Consider the following 25,708-nt stretch of genomic DNA (forward strand, 5'->3'; position numbering starts at 1 on the left):
TAGTTAAAACCACTGAACACAAGTAGTAGAATCGCGATGATTCTCGCCACGAAATTTTCTTCACGTGTCTAACACCTAAGTAGATACTAGTCTTCCATCTTGGGTTTCTATTCCTACTAAACTATAGTGAGAGGGGTGAATAGGAACCCTCATACTGATAGTTCCTATTCGCCCTGTAGTTTTGGCCATGCCTACAATGGGCCATCCATAAAAATTTCTAAGATACTCGCCCGAATTCGATCCCGGATCCACCAAAGTAGTAGGACACCTCAACCGCCTGTGCCATCATTGTTGTGTTAAAAATTATAGAGTAAATTCTTTAATTTTTATTTTCTAATTTATAATTTATTATAAAATAATTATGTATAACAAAATTAGGAAAGGAAAGACGAAACAGTTACATATTTTTCTGAATAATTGCTTGATAACACATCGAAGTAATTATTTTGAATTTAATTACATTTTTTAAATATTTAATTTGATTGAGATTTCTTAACATTTGTATAATTTCTTTATACGATATACATCGCTAGCGGACAAACCAGTTTTTTCGTGAACTTCCCGTAGTTTCTTGTTTGATTTGGCTATCATGGTCTTCGACACACCATCCTTTGAGAATGCTGTATCACCATACAACATGACTGATTTCACATCAAAAGAATTTAACAATTTCGTTTGAGTAGGATGAAGTTTTTGAAATTGTGTTGCCATTCCTAAAAATAAAAATTGTCATATTATTATTTAATTAACGCGTAACACTAGAACTTTGTATGTTATTACAGTTGCGGGCCTAATCCTCAGTGAGGTCCATCAGTACGAATTGAATTGGTGGAATAAGATAATGCAACAATTGGGCAATCTGGAAAGGATTGAAAGCCGTTAAACTTCACGTCGCCAGCCCGTCCTGGTGAGGCGCCAACAGAGAACCGAACTCCCAGTGTTCAGGGAACGGAACCGCTGGGCTATTGGTGTACATTTTATTCATTGATGTGCGGCTTTGACAAAACTAGCGTTTAAGGGTTTTATCAATTGGTGGGCACGTCGACTAGATGATTGAGGGATGGGAAGAAAATTTCTATTCGTGTTTACAATTATAAAGTGTGGAAGTCTTAGACAGGGACCGAATCCACTCTCTCACTCAATAAATTAACATCTCGCGCGGCCATCTTGCCAACGATAGCGAAATAAAATTTCTGATATTAGCAACTAACCGTTTTGTATATTGTTCCAAAAAATCGTTAGGTGATTATCTCTGTCGGGTCGAGTGTGCTCGTGGAAGAAACCAAGCGCGTGATTAATTTCGTGGACAATGATTCCCAAATGATCACAATTCTCTCCAATTGATACCAATTGACCACCTCCAACACGTCCAACGTAGGAATTACATCTAAAATAAATACATAAATTGAAAAACAAAATACCCATTGTTAAGTTATTCGAAAATACCTACCCAACTCCCTTGTGGAATTTTATGTAGTTCTGTTCATAAGTTCTTTGTGTGAATTTAATACAACCGCCTGTTTTTTGAGCAATGTCATACATAGCCAATCGAATTTTGCCCGCCACAGAAGCTATTTAACACAAAAAAAAATCTTTCATTATTTCTAAATACAGTATTTTTAAACTGTTTAAAATCAATTCTAAGAGAAACAACCTAAAGATCTGTCAATGAGATAGGGTACTTTTCCACCAGGCCATGTTGATTGGTGAGTTGATATTGCAGTTCTTCCCTACACGGATAATCGAATTAAACTTTTCATTACATTCAAGTATCCAAACCAGGAAAAATGTTACTTACTGTGTCAACTTCTTCTTCCTTCAGAATATCACCCTCGAATAGATGGGGATTGTACAGAGGAGAAACTGGCAAAGTGACTAAAGACGGAGAGAAGTTAATTTTCTATGAAAATATTCGATTAAAAAAGAAATTAAAATTACCATTTTCTGCTACAGCAACTGCAAATAGAGCTGCAATGTAGAACATCATTGTAGTTAACACTATAATGTAGAAAGGGTGCTGCTTCTGTGGATGAAGGAAGAGCGAATATTGTGAAGCTACCAACGCATTGTTTATATAATGATGAATTTAGTGCCACGTGGACGTGCCCTCTTTTAAGTAATCAATCATATTTCAGAATAATAGCATTGCTGACATTGTTTCAATCGATACGGTTCACTTTTTTCAGCAGTTTATTGTTTATGGAGTAAGCTCAGCAGTAGAAATTGACCTTTATTTGATTTGACAACCGGATGAACTCGAAGTAGGGTATAATTTTTCTGGAATCTGGAATCAAATCCTACTTAGTGTTTACTACTTTTAGTGGGGCTAAAATTTCGATAGCAATAGGGGCATATTTTAAAGACTAGCAGCCAATTTACGTGTGGTATGGCTTCTAATGAGCCACCTGAGCCTCACTTAACCCTTAGATAATGAAATTTCTACTCCGTTGTTCCTGGTAGTCTTTATTTTTTTATGTTATGTATGGTTTTGGCTAACACCACTAAACACTGGTAGTTTGTCGCCGGTTCGCACCTGACCAACCAGTTTATTGATTTATTTGGTTACGGCACGGGACACGTAGGCGACCTACCAAGGGAGGTGCCTCTCAGGGAGACTTCTACGGAAAAGTGGCACCTATTTAGGTGTTACAAACATGAAGAAAATCCCGTAAACTCACGTTAGAGAGGCGCGAACCCACGACCACTACCAGTGCTCCGACCAACCGGCTTGTCATGTGTTTTCCGGGTTTTCTACACTTGTCTAATACCTAAATAAGGGCCAGTTTCCCAGGGAGGCACTTCCTTAGCAGACAAATTATTAATTTAATTTAAGCGTTAACCTTAAGTTCTTACGATCCAAATACAATGTCTTATTTTAAACTTATCTCGTCTATTAGTACTTTATCAATTAACAAGACATATTATACTGTATTTATAGATGCAGCAATTAGGTCTTACAGATCAGAAATAATATTGTTTATTTAAATCACCTGAACACATACATTTTAACATTGTGTTTCGGACCTGTTTGACCCTCATCAGCAGGCATTTAAGACAATATCTACAATTAAAATAAATTTTGTTACAATCATAAATAAACAAAATTCCCGACAATAAAGCAATAAAATTGGTTAATGTTACCTATGGTGCCAAAATGGCGGCTCGTCTCTGATTCCAGCAAACAGAAGAAAGGTGGGGATTCACGTTCTAACCTAACCTAACCTATTCTAATAAATTACAATAATTATTACAACCAAATTATTAGAATAGGTTAGGTTAGGTTAGAACGTGAATTCCCACTGTTTCCTTTCTTCTGTTTGCTAGAATCAGAGACGAGCCGCCATTTTGGCACCATAGGTAACATTAACCATAAATTCTTACAAATGCTGGGTTCTTAAACACATTTCTAATTCCGAGCATATTCAAAATCAATATTAATCAAATAATTCCATACCTACTCTAGTTTTTTTTTTAAACATAAATAATTAAATAAAATAAATTTTTTGGTTCATTGATCGTTCACATTCACTTAAACTTCCCCCCAATCCTTCCTTTTATACCTCTCCCCCTCTCTTCCGTCTTATTGTCCGGCCATTTTGTTCTTCAGATTGAATAATCGAGAGCCAACAATATTATCAGATAGAAATTTGGATTTTTCTTTTTTTTTTAATATAGATGTAACATATAAAATTATTTTTAACCTAATTATAGTAATAAATAAATAATTAAATTCATATTCTCTCTTATTTACAATTTTAAATCATTGTAATGAAGTCAATTTATTAATCGTTAACATTCAAATTATATAGAACAAAATTAATTGTCTCTTTGCCATTGAATCTGTTTAATACATATATTATTGATGACACTTTTCGATAATGGATCAGGTCATCCACTTCCAACGAATTCGTTTCAAATGGGTCAATATATTATAAATTATTTACGTTATTGTTAAATTAAAATAGTAACCTGATTAAAACGTTTTAATCATAGAAACCAATGGCAGAGTGAAAAATAAAGCCACCGAACACTGATAATTAGTCGCGGGTTCGCTCCTAACAAACAGGTTTACTCCATGGATTTTTCTTACGTGCCAATTTCTCACAGCAAGTCCTGCAGTAAACACTTCTCCCTATTTAGGTGTTACAAACTTGAAGAAAACCCGGAAAATTCAACGTGGCCAGCCCGTTGAAGAGGCGCGAACCCACGACTTATTATCAGTGTATTCATTCAATGGTTTCATCCATTCGGCCGTTAGTGGGAAAGATTAATATAATGGAAGAATTTTGCAACTAATTTTCCATATAATTTAATAGCACTTACATGCCGGAAAAACGAGTATTGTTTACGAATATATTTATATGAAATACCCTAAATTTTTGACCAGTAGAAAAAATATTCATTACAACTACACAAATGCAATTACGTAGAATCTTGCACTTTTAAAGGCCCGAAGCATGCAAAAAAAGGTATGCTATCGGCACTTAATCTTGGTCCAGTATTAACAATTCAGTGGGGTTGAAACAATGCGTTGCATGTTCAAAAAATAAAATTTAATGATTACATTTACTTTATTTTCGAACGAGTGACAAGTAAATTTTAACAATTCTTATTCTTCCCAATCGTTAATATAGGTTAAGACATCAGCCTACCGCTCTGGGGGATCCGGGTTCGAATCTAAGTGAGAAATCCTAAGAATTTTTTGTGCCGATTGCTCCGGTTACGTCGGGCCTTGTCCTTCACCACTTGACCTTGCCGAACACACGATGAGAATTATAAAAAGGCCCACTTACAGTATTTCCCGTTATGCTGATTATCAGGGACCCGTGTTCCCGATTATTTCAGATAAAAGTATTTTTGATAGATTTTTCTGTTTTTATTTTGATATTACTCGTACCTGTCAACTAATGAATTAGTATTCAACACAAATAACGTTCTAATTTTAAATATCCCTTTCCGATTTCAAGTGAAAAATATTGATCTAAAAATCTAAAATTTAATTTATGGATTAGTAAAATGCATATAAATTTGAATTTTAATTAGTAATAATTATGGCCTAAAATGATTTTTCAAATATTTTAAAAATGCGTTATCAGAAAAGTCATTTTTTTAAAAGTTAGATACATTTGTGTAGAGTCATTAAGTCTGTTTAGGTGTTTAGGTTTCTAGCTTTGATTGGAGTGCTGTTTAGGTGTCTGGCTTTGATTGGAGTGCTGTTTAGGTGTCTGGCTTTGATTGGAGTGCTGTTTAGGTGTCTGGCTTTGATTGGAGTGCTGTTTAGGTGTCTGGCTTTGATTGGAGTGCTGTTTAGGTGTCTGGCTTTGATTGGAGTGCTGTTTAGGTGTCTGGCTTTGATTGGAGTGCTGTTTAGGTGTCTGAGCTTTGATTGGAGTTCGTCATGCGGCGCATTTATTGTAGTGTTTTGGATAATTTTTAAATCGCGCTATGTTTAATCTGTTTTTTGTGTTTGATTAAGAACATATCACAGTTTACGATTGTTTAATTTTTAGTTTAATAGAAATTTAAAATAATATTAAAATTTGAAGCTTACGAACAAAAGAAAAAAATAATTAATTTACAGAAAATCGCTAAACTTTGTACATTTGTTAGTTAGATACATCTGTCTTCTTTTAAATAAAAGAAACTGCAGCTCTCTAGCTAGAGCGGGGGGAGAAGTTATTGCCATTATTTACACTATGTCTCTAATTACTTGGCAGAGAGCGGGTCTATTCTACCAAAACATCTATGGCCTAGGGGTGGTCACAAAACAATTTTTGGCTTAAACAAAGTCAATTGACTTACAGAATAGCGAATCAAAGCTAAGATCGCTGGAAAATCGAATATAACGCAAAATAATCGAATTTTTTGATTAATTACGCCGAAAGGCGTATGCCGCATCATGAATTAACGGCAAGTCACGTGACATACGCCTAAGGAGTGCTGTTTAGGTGTCTAGCTTTGATTGGAGTGCTGTTTAGGTGTCTAGCTTTGATTGGAGTGCTGTTTAGGTGTCTAGCTTTGATTGGAGTGCTGTTTAGGTGTCTAGCTTTGATTGGAGTGCTGTTTAGGTGTCTAGCTTTGATTGGAGTGCTGTTTAGGTGTCTAGCTTTGATTGGAGTGCTGTTTAGGTGTCTAGCTTTGATTGGAGTGCTGTTTAGGTGTCTAGCTTTGACAGCGTAGTTATGAATGTATAAGGCAACAAATTCATCAAGGTGTAGGCCCACCAGCGGATGAAACCACTGAATACTGGTTGTGTGTTCGCGCCTGGCCAACGGGCTGGCTACGTAATGTTTTTTGGGTGTTTTCGCGTGTCTAACACCTAAACAGCGGAATTTTCCCTTAAATGTCTTCAGGAGAAGAATACTGCTTTGACAGATCATCCATCTTGCATTTCCGAATCCCATAATGGAGGCAACCGGGTGATAAGGCACGTAAGCCGACAGAATCCTTAAATATTCCTGGGGTTCTTCACCTTCCGGATTCGATCCTGGATCTCCCAGAACGATAGGTTGACGCCTCAACTCCGATTAGTTTTTACTACTACAAATAACGTGCACCTTTCTGATCTTAATTCAGGGACTATTCACGTTTCTAAATTTCATTTTCCTTTCAATAAAATTAAAAAAATCAAACTTAAATAATTAAAATACTTAATTTTTATGTTTTATTGAAGTGCTGTTTGGGTGTCTAGCTTTGACAGCGTAGTTATGAATGTATAAGGCAACAAATTCATCAAATTATTCATTTTCTTTGTTAGGAAATTAAAATAATAATAAAACTTTTATACAGCAGACATTCGGCTTTATTATTATGCATACAATTATTAATTTGGATTAATTTAACACGATTAATTTAATTTTTTTTCAAGAATGACGAAAGAATGGAAACGTGTTAAAAATTTAAATATAATTGTGCAATTATAATTAGTATATAAAGTATAATTTATTCGGTACGGTAAATTCCCTCATTTGCACTGGAACCTCCAATAACGGCCACCTCTAAACACAGTAAAAAATAACCTCCGAACAATGGCCGCTTTTTTAAAACGTTCTGGACAGAGGTTTGACTAATGAAATTCATACCCTTAAAACAATTTTCAATTATTAAAGGCTAATAAGTGAATGTTTCTTATAACAATACTCTTAAGTATAATTACATTTAAATATATTTTAATTAATTAAACATTTTCTTGTGTTAAATGAGTCATAATAACGTATTGTTAATATGTTTAAAACGTCATTTAATTCTTAAATATAGGAAATGAAGGCTGCTGCAATTGTTTTGTTTCTCTTGTTCGTAAAAGGTAAAGTAAGAAAACCTTTTTTAAAATTATTCTCTATAATTTTTACGTCCTAATTTTAATATATTTTGAATTATAACACACATAATTTATATTTTATAGGGGTAATGTCTTATAATATTCGAGAAAAAAGACAATATGTAAGATTTTTAAATCAAATATTCTTGTTTTGAATCCATATTTATAAAATAGAAAGTCTAAGGCTTTAATATAAGGCTATAAGGCTTTAATAGGAGGATGAAATCAGGGCAGAAATGGGGTATCCGGCTATGAAACTATGAAAAATTTGTTGCAGATTGCCCCTTGATCTATATGCACCGAATTTCTCATAGTTATTCTCTAGGGAAAATAAAGGGCTACCCCATTTCTACCCTGATTTCATCCCCTTGACACATAATAGATTTCTAGTTACTTGATTTAAAATTCTGTAAATATTTTCAGGTGGATGTACCTGCACTACCTGGTCCACTTCCTCCGAAAAGTTCAAGCGATTCAGCAAATAGTTCACCTTACGCAGATTTCGTTTGCAAATTAATAATTATATATTATAATCTAGCAAGTCGAGATTTGGATTAATATAATTAAAAAATACATTAATAAATTCTAGAATTTATAATTAATTTTTTTAATTAATGAGAGAATTATAATAAAAATGTAGAAATTAAATCATTTTCTTGTATGTAGTAATAATAATAAAAAATTATGTTTAAATATATAAGGACCAGAAAGTACTAAACAGGATGCTTGGTCAGACATACAGGACTTTCTATGTAAAAAAAACATATTAAAAAAGTGATACAAATTAAAATTATTTGAAAAATTGGTGAAATTTTTGTTTTTATTGACTTTATTAATGGGATAAGGCAAGCAAAACAAGGGGGTGCCTCCCAGAATGACAGTCTGTGGGAAACTGGACCCTATTTAAGTGTTACTAATGTGAAAAATACTTAGAAAACTCCACGTGGCCAGCCCGTTGACCAGTGTTCGGTGAGGTTATCCACTTAGCCACTGGTAGGCCCATAATCCGTAATTGTTCGATAATAATCCCGCAAAGTTGAGTTTCCGTCCTTTGAGAGTTCACTACATCGAGAGTCCCCTGTGTGATAAACACAGAGATGTATCGCCATCTGTCGATTAATAAATTTATATGTTTATTTATATCTATATAAATATACATATAAGTGGGAAGTCACAGCTAAACTATACAGTTTAACCAGTAGCGTGTCATGAGGTCGTAGAAATTCTAAACAAAATCAATTTTGGGGGTACTAAATTATGACTTATTCCCAACTCCCACGTAAGTGGCTTTAAATAAGTATAATTTACACTCCTGAAAAGATGTATACCATAGAAAATACACATAATACAGTAGTACTGTATTTTCAAATTGCGGACTTATACAATCCCACTATGTCTGTCTACGTTAATTTCGAGAGAGGAATTAGGTACAATGAACTGTTAATGTGAAGGGACCAGCTGAAAGTGGTCATCTTACACAGGTGAAAATAAAAATCGAGATTTATATAGAAAGCCTACAATTAACTGTATAGTGACATGTCAGTGAATTTATGTTATGTTATGAGTAACATGATAGCATTCTAGTAACGTTAAAATTAAATATCATAATATATAATTCTCAATAAACGTTCTCAAATATACATTCATACACAGGTACATATAAAAATATATAACAACTTTAAGATTAGCAAGCACACAATATTTTTAAATTTATTCATTTATTTAACAGCTTTACGTGTTACACAATTAACAGCCCATCTGTTAAACTGTGCCGTTGTTTGTTCGGAGCATCATTTAACCTTTACCATCGAAGATGTATGCTGCTGTGTTCCTTCTGCTCGCTCTATTCTCCCAACGTAAGTAATTATTATATTAATAATCGTAAGTTACGCCACGCAACACTATAATTCAGTTTCTACGAGTATATTATAATATATATATACTTTATTTTTATAGTAGTGCCTTCCTATAGATGCGAAGAAGATAGAAACTATGTAAGATTATCATTGGGTGTTATTAGATTTTAGTAAAGTTATAATTAATTTATAAGTATTTTCAGGTGTCTGTATCTTCTCTGCCTGGTCCAAATCCTCCCCCAATACCGTGTGAATACGAACTTACCTATGCAAATTACCTATATTGTCATGCAAGAAACATTTATAATGGGATAAAGGCTCGAATATTTGATTAATACATTCGTAATTGAATATTTCAGAAAGAATAATTGAATTTATTCACTTATCTTCTGTAAAATTTGAAAAAATAATAAATGTATTGTTTATTAAATACGTTCGAAGTTTTTGTTATTTTTTCTGTATTTTTTTATAAGAAAAAACAATTATTAATTACAGTAGTAATAACAATTCTCGACCAGTAGTACGCGTATCACTTGGGGTACGAAAGAAGGCACAGGCGGTACACGAGTGAAGAAAGGTTGAAAATCGCTGGATTGTATTGTTTATTTAGAACACACATCAGATTATTAAACAGTAGAAAAATCAAAAACGTATAGAATAATTAAAATTAAACATTAATTATTATTACAAATATTAATTAATATCAAATTAAACTAGTTTTGGATTCAAACCCTAAAATAAGACATTTGTTGGGGAATTATTTGGTTTTGATTGATCTGCCGAGCCGAATGCCTTCCGGTGGTCTTATATGGAAACTAGTCCCTATTTAGGTGTTACTAACGTGAAGGCCCACCAGCGATCGAGTGGATAAAACCATTTAACACTTGTAGTGGTCGCGGATTCCCACCTGGCCATGTTGACTGGTTCTCTTCACGTTTGTATCGCCTAAATAGGGGATAGTTTCTCATAGAAAGCCCCCCTCGGTAGATCGCCCACGTATCACGTTGCCGTATGTAACTAAGTCCTACTAACGTGAAGAAAACCCGAAAAAGTCCACGTGACTGACCCGTTGGCGAGGCGCGAACCCACGACTAACTACCAGTGTTCAATGGATTTGTCCACGTGGGTGGCAATCATTTAACTTTACTTCTATTTGGAATGGATTTAACAGATAGATTAATCTATCTTTTACCTATTTAAATTGGCTCTAAAAATCCTCTAACGAAAGAGTACTTAAAGAAACAGTGGTTATTTTTCATCTATTGTTTAAAATAAATATAAAATTGTAAAATTTACGCAGTAATATTCGAAGTTTTGATAGAAAAATCCTACTGTAAATCTGATGTACAGGTTTATTAATACAATTATAATTACCTCTACCCAATTTCCTTATTAAAAATTATTAATTATGTAAAATATATTTATATAAATCTCTTATTTCTTTATATTGTTAAAATGTGAAAACACTTCCATATTATATTACACAACAGCATATATTTTTCTACATGTTTTAATTAAAATTACATGGTGCAGTACATGATCATCATCGTCATCATCAATGCCTGGTATATTTTCCTTGATTATCTTTGCAGCTTTCTGTACGCAAGGTAAGTTTAAATAATTTTAAGTATTTTATGATTTATTGCAGCTTAAATTTAGTTAACTTGACGTGTACACTGTACGACTTCCTCCTAAAAAACCGCCGTTAATTAAGTGAACCATGATTTCTCATAGCTTGGATGTCATAAATTATAGTTATACTCATGAAAATTAAAGTAGAAAATCATAAGGGATGACTTAATAATTGTGGTGTTTAAAAATAACATTTCGTGACGTCATAATAGAAAATTTATACTAGTAAAGGCGAGTGATTTTAAAGGAAACGGTCGTAAACCGAGATTTATTAAATTTCGTTTGATTGGTTGATGTTTTATTGTTTTTATTAATGTATAAGGTTTATTAATGTAAGCTCTATATTTTATTACTGTAATCATTTACATTTTTAGAAATTCAAGAAGCTTATATTCCTCGCAATGTTAAGGATACAGGACTTGTAAAATCTGTGCATTTTCATTCTGAAATGCGTATAATGGATACACGGCCAATAAAAATTTCATCCGTAAATCATAATACTAGCATAGAAACCTTTTCTATGAATCCACTTACTAGAAATTCTTCCAGTACAACCAAAAAAATAGATGAAGTGCTTTCTAATACAACAAAAACAGATGAAAAACCTTCTAGTACAACAACAGATGAAGAAACTTCTAGTACAACAACAGAAACAGGTGAAGAGCCTTCTAGTACAACAACAGAAACAGATGAAGAACCTTCTAGTACAACAACAGAAACAGGTGAAGAACCTTCTAGTACAAAAACAGATGAAGAGCCTTCTAGTACAACAACAGAAACAGGTGAAGAGCCTTCTAGTACAACAACAGAAACAGGTGAAGAGCCTTCTAGTATAACAACAGAAACAGATGAAGAACCTTCTAGTATAACAACAGAAACAGATGAAGAGCCTTCTAGTATAACAACAGAAACAGGTGAAGAGCCTTCTAGTACAACAACAGAAACAGGTGAAGAGCCTTCTAGTACAACAACAGAAACAGGTGAAGATTCTTCTAGATCGACCACAGAAAATACTTTCTTCAACTACATCCGAAAATCCTACTCCAAGCATAGAAATATCTTCGAACTTTCCTTCTGAAAACCCTTCTACGGCGAGTACAGAAACAGTTTCTTTAAACTCGCCATTTGAAACTACTTTATCTACATCCACCATGAACGTTCCCGTAAGTGAACATCCTGCGATACTTTTGTGTTACTTCCAATTCATGAACTTAATTAACGAACAATTTGGTGTAGCTGCAGCTTACTACATAAGTAATGCAAATATAAAGGTTAGTTCAAAAGTAATACAGGTATCAATTTAACTAAAAATTAAATCTACTCCTCTACTTACTACCCATTTATTTTCATTTTAAGTTATAAATATAGTTTCCACTTTTGTACTACTATAGGTAAATACATAGGTTATACACTCAAACCTGTTTTTGTGCGGTCTTTTTTTGTGCGATTTTTTATATCTAATGTGTTTTGTGCAATTATTTTTGTGCAGTACACCAATTTGATTGAAATTCATATACCGCACACAAAAAATCACACAAAACAAATCGCACAAAAAAAACCCGCACAAAAACAGGTTTGAGTGTATGTGTTTATACGTAGATGTATTATAGATTATAGGTTATACTTACAGGGTGTAGGCTTTTAAAAAATCATATAAAATCAACAAATAGGCGTATTACAAGGAGGTTTGCACCAAAAGGTTTGTCTTGGGTGCAGATTTTTTTGGGATAAGAAAAAGTTTTAGTTTAAATTTTCATCGATAGAGGGCGTTGTCAGCTGCTGCAAGTATCGCCTATGCATCAGTAAATGCACCGAAGTATAAGCAAACAACTTTAAATTTTCTTAAATATTCTTTTAGGTTTTCAATGAAAGACAAGATGAATGTTACGTAAAATGCATTACTACATTTCTTTGGAAAACTGTACAAGTTATGGAAATATATAATACCACATTATTTTTGTGTGTAAGTCTTACCTTTTTTAATTATTAAATAATATATTTATGCGTATTTAAATAATTATTCAATTGAAATGAATATTTTATATATTATGGTTTTTCAGATGAAAAAATGATATATTTTTATTAGGATTTATAAATATTGGAGTTTTGCTTTGTATATGTGCTTTGCCCTTTCATCAAGACAACACTTCTGCACATAGAATTACCATTGTTCAGAAGTTTCTGCACGATAATAACTGAAGAGGTTCCTCGTGCACCGTACTAACCCGAAACTTCAACCTCTTTCCAATGTTGAAACACACCTTTCATGGTCTCACATGCCAGCAATTCCTCCTTGTTCAGTAATTGCTCAGTTCTTGTTTAACCGAGTTATGGGTCATCCCGTATTTATATAAGAAATTTTTTAAAAATTATACTGTATTTTTGGTTTGTTTGCAAATAACTTCAAAGAATGTTAAAGCGGCATTGTATAAATTAACAACAGGATACTTCCTATTTATAAATCTGTATAATTATCGAAATAAAATATTTGTTTCTGTACATGTAACCTATACGTAACTATTGCCTTTTAAACGCTCTCCCCTCTACATAACTTATATCGTTGTAAAACGTCAGGATGTCTGACACCAGCCAGTTGTTTCCTCAGGACAACTGAGAAAAAACAAGCTATTTAAAACCTAATGGCGCCATCTGTTATGATATTTTATTTAATTTTGCATCTCTACCCTCAAAAAAGCTTAATTTTAAGGGTAGAGATGAGTTGTATAGAAAAAAAATGTAAATGCTAATAACCAGTAAAATCTTCATTATGTCCGACCCCCAAGTATAACGCATGATTCCTGTATCTTCCTAGCCTCCTACCCCTCAGTTCCAAAATTAAAAATCTTGGTTGGGGGTCTTTTCTGACCGATCGCCATACTTTTCCTGTTAAATACAACAGCAGGAAAAGTAAAAACGTCACACGGTACATCCTAGGTAGCAAATATCCGTAACAGCAGAACCTTAATAGATCGTTCAACGACTTGTAAAACACAATAACAGCTTATTAAACATCCGTTTCAAGCAAACGTCCACGAGTATAGAAAAAATTTTAATACAACAGACAATGTAGAGATAGTTGTATTAAGTACAGTGACAATGTACAGGGCGTTCAGAGCCCTGTGTAGAAAGAACTATTGTGGAAATCTTGTATGTACCGAATTTCGTATAAACTATTTAGAGTATGCGGTTTCGATTTTTGTGAAAAAATTTCGCTTCAAAACAGAGCCGCTAGGGCGAAATTTTGCGTGATCTTCTAAATTGATGGAATCCATTACATGCAACCCTGTATATCTGTTCGTACACATAGGAATACGTTATATCTTGTTTTCAACAAGAAGTTGAGTAGTCTATTCTACAATGCTCATTAAAAATTATCACGTGTTTAATCCGGACTTCCAAAAAGTGTCATATACTGACGCCTAATGAATGAAACAACTAATTAACACAGCGTAATCTCATGCGTAGTGACGGCTAGCTACAGATACTATTCCACCAGAAATAAGCCCACCATTGGATGAAATTACTGAACACTGGTCTTAGATTCGGGCCTCGCTAACGGGCTGACCACGCGCAGTTTACTAGATTTTCTTCACTTGTCACAATTAAATAGGGGCCAGTTTCCCATAAAAGATATCCCCCCTCGTCAGATGGCCCGTGTGTCACGTTGCCGTATAAGAATAAATCATACCAAACCAATCCAACAGAAAAGAATACATGAAGGATTTTATGCAAATGCACACTGTGTCTAAATCAACTATTGTTTTGTGTTATTTTTATACTTGTATAAATCTGCTAATTAACATACAAACAATTAAAATTAACATTGACCCGCTTTAGTGTGACAATAATAATAATAATAGTAGCAGCATAAGTGGGGATATCCGCTATAATAAAAATCACAAATTATCTGTGTAATTAAAAGATGAAGTTTCTAGAACAAGGTTTTAATTAATAGAACAATATAGAAAACTGCTACTACACTACTACATAGGTTCGAATCCGTGCGAACTCTTGAAATTTTCATTTGGGGCCAGTGGCGTGCCGTGACATTTGATGATAGGGAAGCTGTGTTTCTGTAAGAAGCCGACTTACAGGGGCAATCAATTAATTGCGCGTCAGGGCCCGTTCGTATTCGTTTGTTCGATAAGCCAGTAAAAACCGTATACTTCTTTAAATGTATTTTTAATAGATTATCCGACGTACTTAATAAAGTTCAATATAATTACCTCCGTTATTAGATTCAATAAATTTCCTACGCCCTCTAAATGCGAATTCTCGCTTTGAGAAAAAACATAACATCTATTAATTTAGATATACCTATTAATCGTAATTATCTTGTTATAATTTTCAATATTTATTTTATATTGTCTACCAATGTTAAATTCTATTCTATTTTGATTTCCAAATTGCTTCAATTTTACGAAAGAATCGTCATTCGTCATAAATTTTATCGTCAAAATGTCGAAATTTTTTGTTGACGTATTTATATTTAATTTAGGCATCGGTCTTTCTCTTTTAATAATGTTTTCTTTTTCATTATATGGTCTCGAGCCAAAACTTTTTTAAAATAAATTTTTGAATCACTAGCCACGATATAAGGGCTAAAATTAAAATTATCAGAAAAACTTACTTGGTAAAACAAAATGTGTGACGAATATACATACCTAGTACAAAAAATTCTTCAATTGTATGAATATACTTTTAAAGAAACTTATAATTAAATATAACTTTGTGAAGAAACGTACATAAAAATAACAAAATATTCTTTACTTTTTAAATCTTAAAACAGTCCACTTAGTGAAATAGCTCCCTACGAGTGGCTAATGAATGAAATCAGAGACGTCCAGGTAGGTGTGTGCGTGCCAAATCCCGAGGGTGCCGATACCGGTCAATGTCAAATGCCTCTTTTGTCGCATCACTAGTATATCTCAAAGGACGCGACGGGGTTGTTGTAGATTTTAAACGTTTCTCACCGTAGCTGTAAAAATCTAAATATGTTAAACTTAACAGATTGTCCGTCGTTCGTTTTCTAATTCGTTTTAGGACCGAGTGTTCACGGAAATTTCCAAAATTTACAACTTTTCGGTCACTCACATTGAACTGGAAAAATTTCTGTCTTTATTACATCTAATATTATGAAGAGAACAGACCCCACTGTACTCGGCAAGAGATTGGTTCGGTTAAGCTTCTGTTTAAGTAAAATTTCGGCTCTTTCATCGGGGTTTATATATGTTTCTAATTCCCTAATCGCTTTTTGTATATGTATCCTGTATTGTATATGTATATTTTGTATATGTTCCTGTATTTCTATTTTATATATGTTTCTAATTCCCTAATCGCTTAATTATTTAACTACTACTTAAGTAGAAATAAGTTGAAACCGGTTACTTTGTACTGAATATCTGTAGTCTTGGGAAAACAGTGGAAAGACAAATTTTTATGACAACCGATACATAAATCGTAAATTTAAAGAAAATAAATTCTAGAGCTTTTTTGCACCATTGTACGTCTCATTCATTAAATTTGGTTGTAAATGATGCTGCCAAAGTAACAGTTAATTTTTTAACACTGTACTAGAATTGTACACGTTTTTTCTGCATCCCCTTACAGATGGGACGTACTAAATCGTAATATCAGCGGTTTAACATTGAAATCCGTAAGTAATATAAGATGGGAGAGCGGAATAAACGCAGAATAAATACATCAAATATTTTAATGGATTTTTTTAAACTCCTGTCAACTATACAGAACTATCGTAAAAACATGCCAGTAAACTCCTATCGGTTGGGTTAAGTTATAAATCTAGTCTAGAGTGGGCAACCTTTTTTATAACATGGGCCAGAATAAATTTTACGTTATTTCCGCGGGCCGTAGTAGTTAATTGACGCCTTCTTGTGACTCGTAATTTTTTTAGTCTGCAAATATGAAATAAATAAATAAAAAGTTAATTACTACATTTATTTCTCTTATCGTTTTCGAAAATTACAAAGAATTGGAAAAATAACTATTAATTAGTTATTTTTCCAATTCTTTGTAATTCCAATAACTATTAATTAGTTATTTTTCTAATATAATAATCTATTAAAGATCTCGCGGGCCGGATAGAAACTTTTCGCGAGCCGTAGCTGGCCCGCGGGCCGGGGTTGCCCGCCGTTGATCTAGTCTGCTCATGATTCACATAATCGGGCGAGGGTGGCCGAATATCTAGCAGGCGGCTAACAGCTCAGAACCGGCCCGGGATATAAAGTCGGACTCTTTACGCGTGTGTCGCTTCTACCAGCTAAACCGGGTGAGGTTGGTGCACTGTAAACCGCATGTGCGAATGCCTATATAATCTGGCTGATTAGAAACTGACCCGGTTTCGACATTCCTTCCGCCACCGAATTATTCGAATATACAATAGCAATCTTATCGTTTTTTTTACATGTAGTATAGAAATTTGTAAAAGATACATAATGCAGTTATAACAAAATATTAATTTTAATTAATTCAAAGTACGTTAAAATATGAAAATTTATATTTTATAAAATACAAGGGAAGGTCATTGGAATGTGGAAGCGGCGCTTCCATCGCTTCCAATGACAGCACGCCACTGTTTGGGGCCAGTCCTTATCCACCCGGCATTATTGTGGGCCTAGTCGAACCCACGATGGGTATTGGGGACCCTCTTAAGTGTCCATAAGGAGGGAAAGATTCAAAAGTGAAGGAAAAACATGCGTAAAAGCTTAAGCAATCAGTTCGTTCGTTTGTTTATTAAGTTACGACAACGCAACACTTGGGTCGATCTGCTTACGAGGATGCTTTCCAAGAGGTCTTCTTAAGGGTTACAGGCCCCTATTCAGGCGTTACAGAGGGGACAAAATCCAGTAAATTCCACGTAACCAGTCCTGGTGAAGCCCAAACCCACAACCGAACTCCCAGTGTTTAGGGAACAAAACCGTTTGGCCACTGGTGGCCCAGTTCGTTCGTTTTCTCAATTAAATGAATTTTAGACCAATGTGTAATATAGAAATTGCAATTTATTAAAAATGCCTTCCGGGATGACTTTCTACGGTAAACTGACACCTATCTATTTGTTTAACTCGTGAAAAAACGCGGAAAATTACACTTGGCCAGCTCGTTAGCGAGGGGAGAACCCACGATCAACTACCAATGTACTGTACATTAGTTTTATCCACTCGACCACTGGTGGGCGCGAGAGACAGAAGAAGTAGGAGTTAGAAACCTATAATAGGGCCTTTATAAAGGCCCAGACTGAAATTTACGCATTAAAATTTAAATTATAAAATCCAGAAAATCAATTTAGAGTAGTTTCAAGCAGAGAATGTTACAAACCAAGAGTGTCGGGTCAGAAGACAGTATACACGGAATTAGAAGGTCTTAGTCCCTGGGTCTGTAACGGTCCTGAGCATTGATATCGCAATGAAAAGATAGTAGAAAGTTTACATTTAGTATGTAACTTTTTGTAGAGCATGTGTTAATCCATCCTATCTTACAGTTCCCCTTCTCACTACAAGGGGTCAGAGATCAGCCATTCCCAATGACTTTACTGTTTATTTATTGTCTTAAATATTCTATGACCCAGTTAAGTTTAGTGTTGTAATCCATCGAACAAGATCTCCTGTATAGACAGTAGCATGGTATACATTACACATCAACAGGAATACAGGGAGCTTAAGCTAATTCATTAAAATATATTTACTAATTAATGCACGAATAAATATTAAATATTCATTAATATTCCAACAACCTAAATGTCTACAATTAGCATAATAACGAAATTCTAATTATAATAATAATAAATAATCAATGTTAAAATTCTAGTAGCCGTACTAAACTTGCCATTTTTGAACAATTTAATTAATTAATATATAAAATAGAATGCCCGTCTGACTATCTTCCACGCGCTTCTAAACCCATAGATCTGTACTGATTTTCCAGAGTTATTCTCTAGGATCCCGAGAAAATATACACCACCACGAAACTTCCCCGCTCCTCCCCGACATTTTGTGATAAACATAATAATGGTAGACTGTTTTTAATATGATTTACATTTTAATCTTTACCATATAATCATATTTTTCATGGGTATCACCTGGTATATCTGCTATAGTCCGCGCAGCAAAAGAGTAGACACGAGTCAGCCTAAGATGGAAGGGTCTATGTCAGATGAAAGGGATGAAAGAAGACACAAGTTGATACAAGGATCTGATGATCCTTGTATCAACTTGTGTCTCCAATGATCCAATTTCCACTAATTCTACATCTGAAAGATTTAATCAGTGTTAAAATAGAATTTAAAAAATTAGTTTAAATATTCAAAATTATATTTTAATGTATACAACCTATTTATAAATGTGTTTTGCATACATCCTTCTAAATAACATGCATTATTAAAATTGTTTATTATGGAAACATTAATTATTATAAGGTTATGTCATTGAATATATCCTATCTCCTTGATCAAGGTATATAATCTCCTTTAAATTTGTATTTTCGACATTTCACACCACATTTTATCGTTATTTATTGTTGTGATCCTAGCGAATTATACTTCATAACACAGATAAACACCAAGAAGATGAATTGGTTTATGTTGTTCCTGATAAGTATATTTATTTCGCTTTATATAAATGGTATTTACAACTTTATTCTATATATATAAATTATCTTTAACATCATTTAAATATTAAAATTTAATTAATTATACACTTAAAATCGAGAGTAAAGCTAGCAGATATATTTTTCTATACTTTTGTAAATTGATTTTGCTCTTAAAAAGTTGTTATTGTAATTCGTGTGTTTAATCGAGGCCTTCTCCCCTAATCTTTCTATATCTGGTCCTTAATTTCATTTACTTAACGTCATTCTCGAGATTAAGGAAAGACAGACAGACAGACGGACGACAGAAGGAATTTATAGGTCTACAGTTTTTTCAAATTTCAAATTATTTAAACGAATCAAGAAACAATAAGATATTTGCATTGACGTTCTGTAAATGTTTCGGTTTAAATTGTTTCAATTCAATTGCTCCTTGTAAAATACTTGTAATTAACATTATTGAATATTCACGTGTATATATATAAGATACAATTAAACTTTGTTTATTTTTCAGGAAGTTCTTCAGTAGAGAATGAACAAAACTTAAATAGTGGAAAGCATGTTTGTATAGAATTTTTATAATTATAAAAATATCTAAAATCTTTATGCTTTACTTAAACATACAGGATGTCCCGTAAGTCATATATACCATAAGCAAAATAGCTGTACATACATATGGTACATTGTATGTGATTGCCTGTTGTGCGCACAGTTTTAGATGGTTGATCCAATCATATCTTGCAAAATGTCAGGCGTCACGTCCTGATTTGCCTGTGTAATTCTGGCCTTCAAAAAGTTAAATGACACGATCTGTTCATCTACATGGCCTACGTATGGACCGTTTGTCTCGTGTCAACATTGTCCTGAAACGGAGAATTCAATTACATTACATTTCGTCTATTGTGCATCTATGGGACACCCTGTATTACAGATGAATTAACTTAATAAATAATTATATTTTCATTATTAATTTTCCAAAATTCATAGCAACGCATATAAAACAGCAATTTTATTTCTTTAGTTTGAAATCGTTAACATTGATAGAGCCAGAAACTGCAGTGGAAGAAGATGCACTCGTAAACCAACTAGTACTACAACAACAACAACACCAACACCAACCACAACGAATGAACCAACTTCAGCTGAAACTACATCATCAACTATAACAAGTACAATGGAACCGACATCTACTTCCACACAACCGATCACAACAGAAACGTCAACAATAACAAGTAAATAAAGTTTCATTATTCATTATAACGATTATATAGATCATGAATAATGAGTGATGAAACTAATTAATTATTATTAAAATCCATTATCAAATTTAGTCTGCAATATAGCACATATCTAATACAACAAAATTGGAATCAAAGCGAAATTCATTCTTGTGGTTTCCTAAAAAAGAAGGCTCGCGTGACATTAGAGGCACCACTACAAATTGCATGATCTCTTCAAATACTGCTGGGCTGTCAGCATGCGTCACGTCACTACTAAAGAAGATACCGGTTTCCTTACACCTCTCCTGATGTTCCGCTTTATAACTAACTGCTCCTCCATATTTGCATACACTAATCTTTGGCGTGAAAACAGAAATTGGATTCTTCACTAAAGACGATGACATCATTCTGTGATTCGATCGTGTTCGTGAGTACAACGGCATGGCAGAGTCGTCGATATTCTATCGTTAATGGCAGACATCCGGGCGCTCTCTTAGACTGGATTCCTGCCTCTGCCAATCGTCTGACGAGGCTGGAATCCATTGAACCATCAAGGGATGCATCCACGCAATGTCCTATTGGATATTATAGAAATATTCGTAGAACCATGCCGCTGGATAGTCGTCGGAGTAGTTAAGGCATTTATCACCATCCCGCGACACCCCAAGGGCCGACCAGTCTTGTCGACCTATCTATAGACCTTCTTGTACCCACTGTTTCTGTTTCATTTTTGGCTTCTTACGCCTTGTGGCATTAGGAAAGCCTTTTTCATATTCTTGGTGGGGGGTTCTGCGAAGTCCACGATGGGTGCAACCGGGTGGTGTAAAATAAATCACTCCCAAAAATTCCAGGAGTTTTCGATCCGCCGGGTTCGATCTCTAATTTTTTTTTGACCGGTTATTTCTAGTTTTGTCCCCAGAACAAGAGGCCAAAACTAGAAATAGCTGGGCATTTTGGGGTTAGGCACCTTTGTTTCTCATTTTTAAAATTATATTTTAGTGTGATATATTTTTTCAAAATTACTTTATATTCAAATATTACGGCAGATTAAAAACAGCTGAGACGATAGCTCTGACTGTAATTAAAATTAATCAATCCTCATTTACAGAAGAAACATACTGTAATTTTTTGAAAATTTCTTTCGACACACCAATATCGTCAACCCTAATCACATTTGGAATAATTATATTTTTCACAGAAAACAATTTGATGCTGCTTTATTACTTATAAATGAATAAAATAATATGTTTGTCTATTACATTTAATAGCTTCTGAAACCCCAACAACATCTGAAGTGACTGAAACTTCTGTAACAGGTATTAATTAATTTTTTCTGAAATTATTAAAGCAAACTAAATTAGCATATACAAAACCGTACAAAAACTTCATTTGAAATAGCAGAATCAAGTACTACCGAAATGACAACCGAACCTTCTGCTGGAACTACACCCACCGAATCGACCTCTGAAATGACAAGCACCACCGAATCTTCGACTGGAACTACACCCACCGAATCGACCTCCGAAATGACAAGCACCACCGAATCTTCGACTGGAACTACACCCACCGAATCGACCTCCGAAATGACAAGCACCACCGAATCTTCGACTGGAACTACACCCACCGAATCGACCTCCGAAATGACAAGCACCACCGAATCTTCGACTGGAACTACACCCACCGAATCGACCTCCGAAATGACAAGCACCACCGAATCTTCGACTGGAACTACACCCACCGAATCGACCTCCGAAATGACAAGCACCACCGAATCTTCGACTGGAACTACACCCACCGAATCGACCTCCGAAATGACTACAAGCACCGCTGAATCAACAACTTCATCTGAAACAACCACAGTTTTAACCACTACAACTTCCGGTTATCCAATTCCCCCGCTAAAGATATGTTTAAAAAAGATTTTGTTTTTTTGGAAATCCTATAAAGTGAAGGTTAGATCAGAATTTATTTACTTTCTTAATTGAAACATTAATTAAATTTAAATTTTCTGCAAAAGTTTAAAAATAAAAATTGAATTATCATTTCGCAGGTAATTAAAAATTATAAATGCAAAGTAATCTGCGAATATGAAGTTGAACACCGGAACAAAGTATTCACATATCGAAAAAACGTAACAAAGCCCTTTTGCGTAAGTCCAATTTTTAAATATTTTTACTAAAATAAAATATTCAATTTTCAGCACATAAAATTAAACAAAAACAGAACAAAGGTATTATTTTTAATGTTTAATTTTTTGATATTCATAGAATATGTACAAATGGGATTTACTAATCCATCCATATATATTGCACTAAACACAAGTTTGTTGTGGGTTCACGCCTCACAAAGGATCTGACCACATGAGGTTTTCAGATTTATTCGCTTTTAGCATTTAAATAGGAAAGTCTTCCCAAAAGTATCCTTCCTCTTGGCAGATCGTCCATTGTTGCCATAAAAATAAATGATGAATATGACATGGCAATATGGACAGCTTAAATAGAGAGATGGGCATCATAAATATAAAATTGTAACACCGATAACATGAGAGAAAATGCAAATATCTACTTAGATACACCCATTGCCACAAAAATTAGCGTACTAAGGAGTTGTAGGAATTGAACGAAATTGTATGCGTGAGTGTAACAGTGATATAAGTGATTAAAAATGAAAGATCATTTATCGCAGGAAAAATTGCAAATGAAAGCAGGTTCTACTACCCTGTTGGGTCACCTCTAGCGTGAATACACGATGCGATAAGGGCATGGAGGCATACGGGTGTTGTATGGTGTCCTGCTGCATCTCGGTCCACAGTTGCTGCAAATGGTTTTCTAGTTCGACCAATTCCTAGGCTGTCCAACTTGGTATCGTAGGCGATCCCAGACGTGTTCGACTGGTGACAAATCAGGAGTGTGGCAATATGGTGGAGGCAGTCCCGTGACACCCTTGTTGTGTGTGGTCGAGCGTTGTCTTGTTGGAAAATGGCTCTCGGAAACCTTTCCGCCAGTGAGCCGAATACATGAAGAATATTTAACAATATTTATTATTATATTTAATAAGTCATTGTTATCATGTTTAATAAAAAATAATAATAAAACAAATTTGTAAACATATTTTCAGACAAGTTATATCAAAAAGTATGGACCGCTTTGCAGATGTTAAGGTACTTAACTGTCTCTTGAGTTCAGTCTGTTATTAAGTTGTTTCAGTATCTTCTGCTGAAGCTACTACATCAGTAGGGAGGGATCCAGGTCAGAATCTAAGTGAGCAACACAATGGAGGAGGATGGGGACAGACATACCCAGGATGGATCAGATATGTTATAGAATCCACAATAATTAAAATGCCTTCCATGCCCAAAGAGCAGAGTCAAAAATGAAAAATGTATTTGAGATATGTTCCAATGTTTCCGCCACTTAATCCTGCATGATCCTTATCCATATACCTTTTGAAATTTTAATTTGTTATGGTCAATTACACCCAAGAAATCAGTTGCTTATAGTTCTTCCTTATCCCCTCTAGCAATGTACAAATAAACATTGATTTTTACCACCTGAAATTTTTAGGAAAATCATAGAGTATTATTTTTCAATTTATATTAATTTAATAGCTAATTTAAATATTTTTGATTATATCTGCATAAACTTTAAACACTGTAATTAATTTTTTTACTTTTCAGGAATTAATCCACCATTGGTTCAATTTCGAATTTCATCATTGGTTACATTGACAACTTAAAGTTATATAATTTCTTAAAAGACAGCAAGAGTATGTAATTGTCACAATGAATTTTTAAAAATGTTTTTTTTTTTGTTGTTTTTTCATCACATCAAAGCATTACCATGTGCTTCATTGACTTGCAGGTATGCACCAATGTATTCAATACTTGAAAAATATTAGCAATATATGCAAATTTGCTGCACAAAGTTGATTGACTTAGTTTCAGGAAACTCTTATTTGTTGTAAGGCAAGAAATAGTAATAGAAAATAATGTAATTGATGTATGTTCCTGACAACTTTCATTATGCAAGCCTCTTATTTCTACATGCGTTAGTAAAGCTCGTGATTCTTTATTTCCATATCCTTGTAGTCTTTCAAATAATAGTCATTTCATTGGCGTACTCGAATAAAAAATGATTTTAAAAAAATGGTAGCTCAATACATTTTACCTTGCTTGCAAGAGATCTGTGTATAAAACATTGCACAATAACTGAGGATTTCCACATTGTGTAGGTCTCATGAGTCCATTGGCATTTTCAGTTATAGAAGAAGCAATACAGTGCTTCCAGTACAACTTTCAGCATTGTTACCATGTAGATTTCAGAAACTATCTGTAAGTTCTTCTGTTGATTGTCTATTGTACACCTAAAATATATCTGAGTCTTTCATATGTGATATAGTTTGTTCATAAACGTTTAGCTTGCTTGGTACATTGACTCATTTGAGAATATCTTGCACTAAAATAAGAGGAATAAGTAAGTATATTGTCTTCTATATTGCACTCCCATTAATAATGAATTATTGATATCAAGTGATACACACTGTAGTATAAATGAACTATGTATATTTTACGTACATAACAGGCCCATAACGGATTGTAATTCAGTTTAAGTACCTTTTTTGTGACCACTGTGATACACTTTCCTTTCACCACGTCATCCTAGTGCTCAGCTAGATGGCTAGCAAGCATGCACACTGCCAAAATGATACACTATCAGTTTGGCAGTACACACGGCTGGTTTTTCACATGCTAGGTTCGTACAGTAGTAGGTCCTGTGCGTAACATGGCTATAAAATGATTTATGTTCTTTAATATGAATTTAAGAATATCTTTCCCATTGCTTAATATATCTGTATGGAATAATGTTAGAAAAGTTTACTAAATTAAAACATGTAAAGCATTTCTTTTGCTAACTCTCACCAGTGGAATAGTAACTGCCTACTGTAACTAGATAGTCATTAAGTTCAACTGGTAGTAAGGATAATGTATTCTCTCATTTAATACCATAGATAAATGAGGCAGAGAGGCAACTGCTTGAAGAATAATAAAAATGAATCATAAAGTTTGTAGAAATACAAATACA

General features: G+C 33.9%; 2 protein-coding genes and 1 long non-coding RNA gene across 3 annotated transcripts; 2 read left to right on the forward strand and 1 right to left on the reverse strand.

Moving 5' to 3' along the window:
• Positions 1-492: 492 nt before the first annotated feature.
• LOC136990376 (astacin-like metalloprotease toxin 1) lies at positions 493-2,216 on the reverse strand. Its single transcript, XM_067288768.1, has 5 exons — positions 1,799-2,216; positions 1,655-1,730; positions 1,451-1,571; positions 1,212-1,387; positions 493-713 (listed from the first exon to the last, which is right to left on the reverse strand). Exons 3-5 carry the CDS (start codon positions 1,540-1,542, stop codon positions 493-495), a joined length of 489 nt encoding a protein of 162 aa, XP_067144869.1. The 5' UTR covers positions 1,543-1,571; positions 1,655-1,730; positions 1,799-2,216.
• A 6,365-nt stretch (positions 2,217-8,581) lies between these two features.
• Positions 8,582-9,606, forward strand: LOC136990355 (uncharacterized). Its single transcript, XR_010883048.1, has 4 exons — positions 8,582-8,597; positions 9,048-9,174; positions 9,275-9,312; positions 9,378-9,606. It is a non-coding gene; the product is annotated as an uncharacterized lncRNA (long non-coding RNA).
• A 1,792-nt stretch (positions 9,607-11,398) lies between these two features.
• Positions 11,399-11,976, forward strand: LOC136990378 (uncharacterized; the record flags this gene model as incomplete). The annotated part of the gene is made up of 1 exon (XM_067288769.1): positions 11,399-11,976. A coding segment is annotated over one exon (486 nt), but the record flags the coding sequence as incomplete, so codon positions are not given.
• Between the last annotated feature and the right edge of the window lie 13,732 nt (positions 11,977-25,708).

Source organism: Centruroides vittatus, unplaced genomic scaffold, assembly GCF_030686945.1.
Source record: "Centruroides vittatus isolate TY-2023 unplaced genomic scaffold, ASM3068694v2 scaffold_907, whole genome shotgun sequence".
Classification (NCBI taxonomy): Eukaryota; Metazoa; Arthropoda; class Arachnida; order Scorpiones; family Buthidae; genus Centruroides; species Centruroides vittatus.

What these genes read in the sequence shown, in the direction of transcription:
- LOC136990376 (XM_067288768.1), bottom strand. Translation starts at nt 1,542, where the DNA reads ATGTATGACATTGCTCAAAAAACAGGCGGTTGTATTAAATTCACACAA. An exon ending in AAATTCCACAAGGGAGTTGG is followed by an intron (nt 1,388 to 1,450) that starts GTAGGTATTTTC and finishes TATTTATTTTAG; the next exon opens with ATGTAATTCCTACGTTGGAC. An exon ending in TTGGAACAATATACAAAACG is followed by an intron (nt 714 to 1,211) that starts GTTAGTTGCTAA and finishes TTTTATTTTTAG; the next exon opens with GAATGGCAACACAATTTCAA.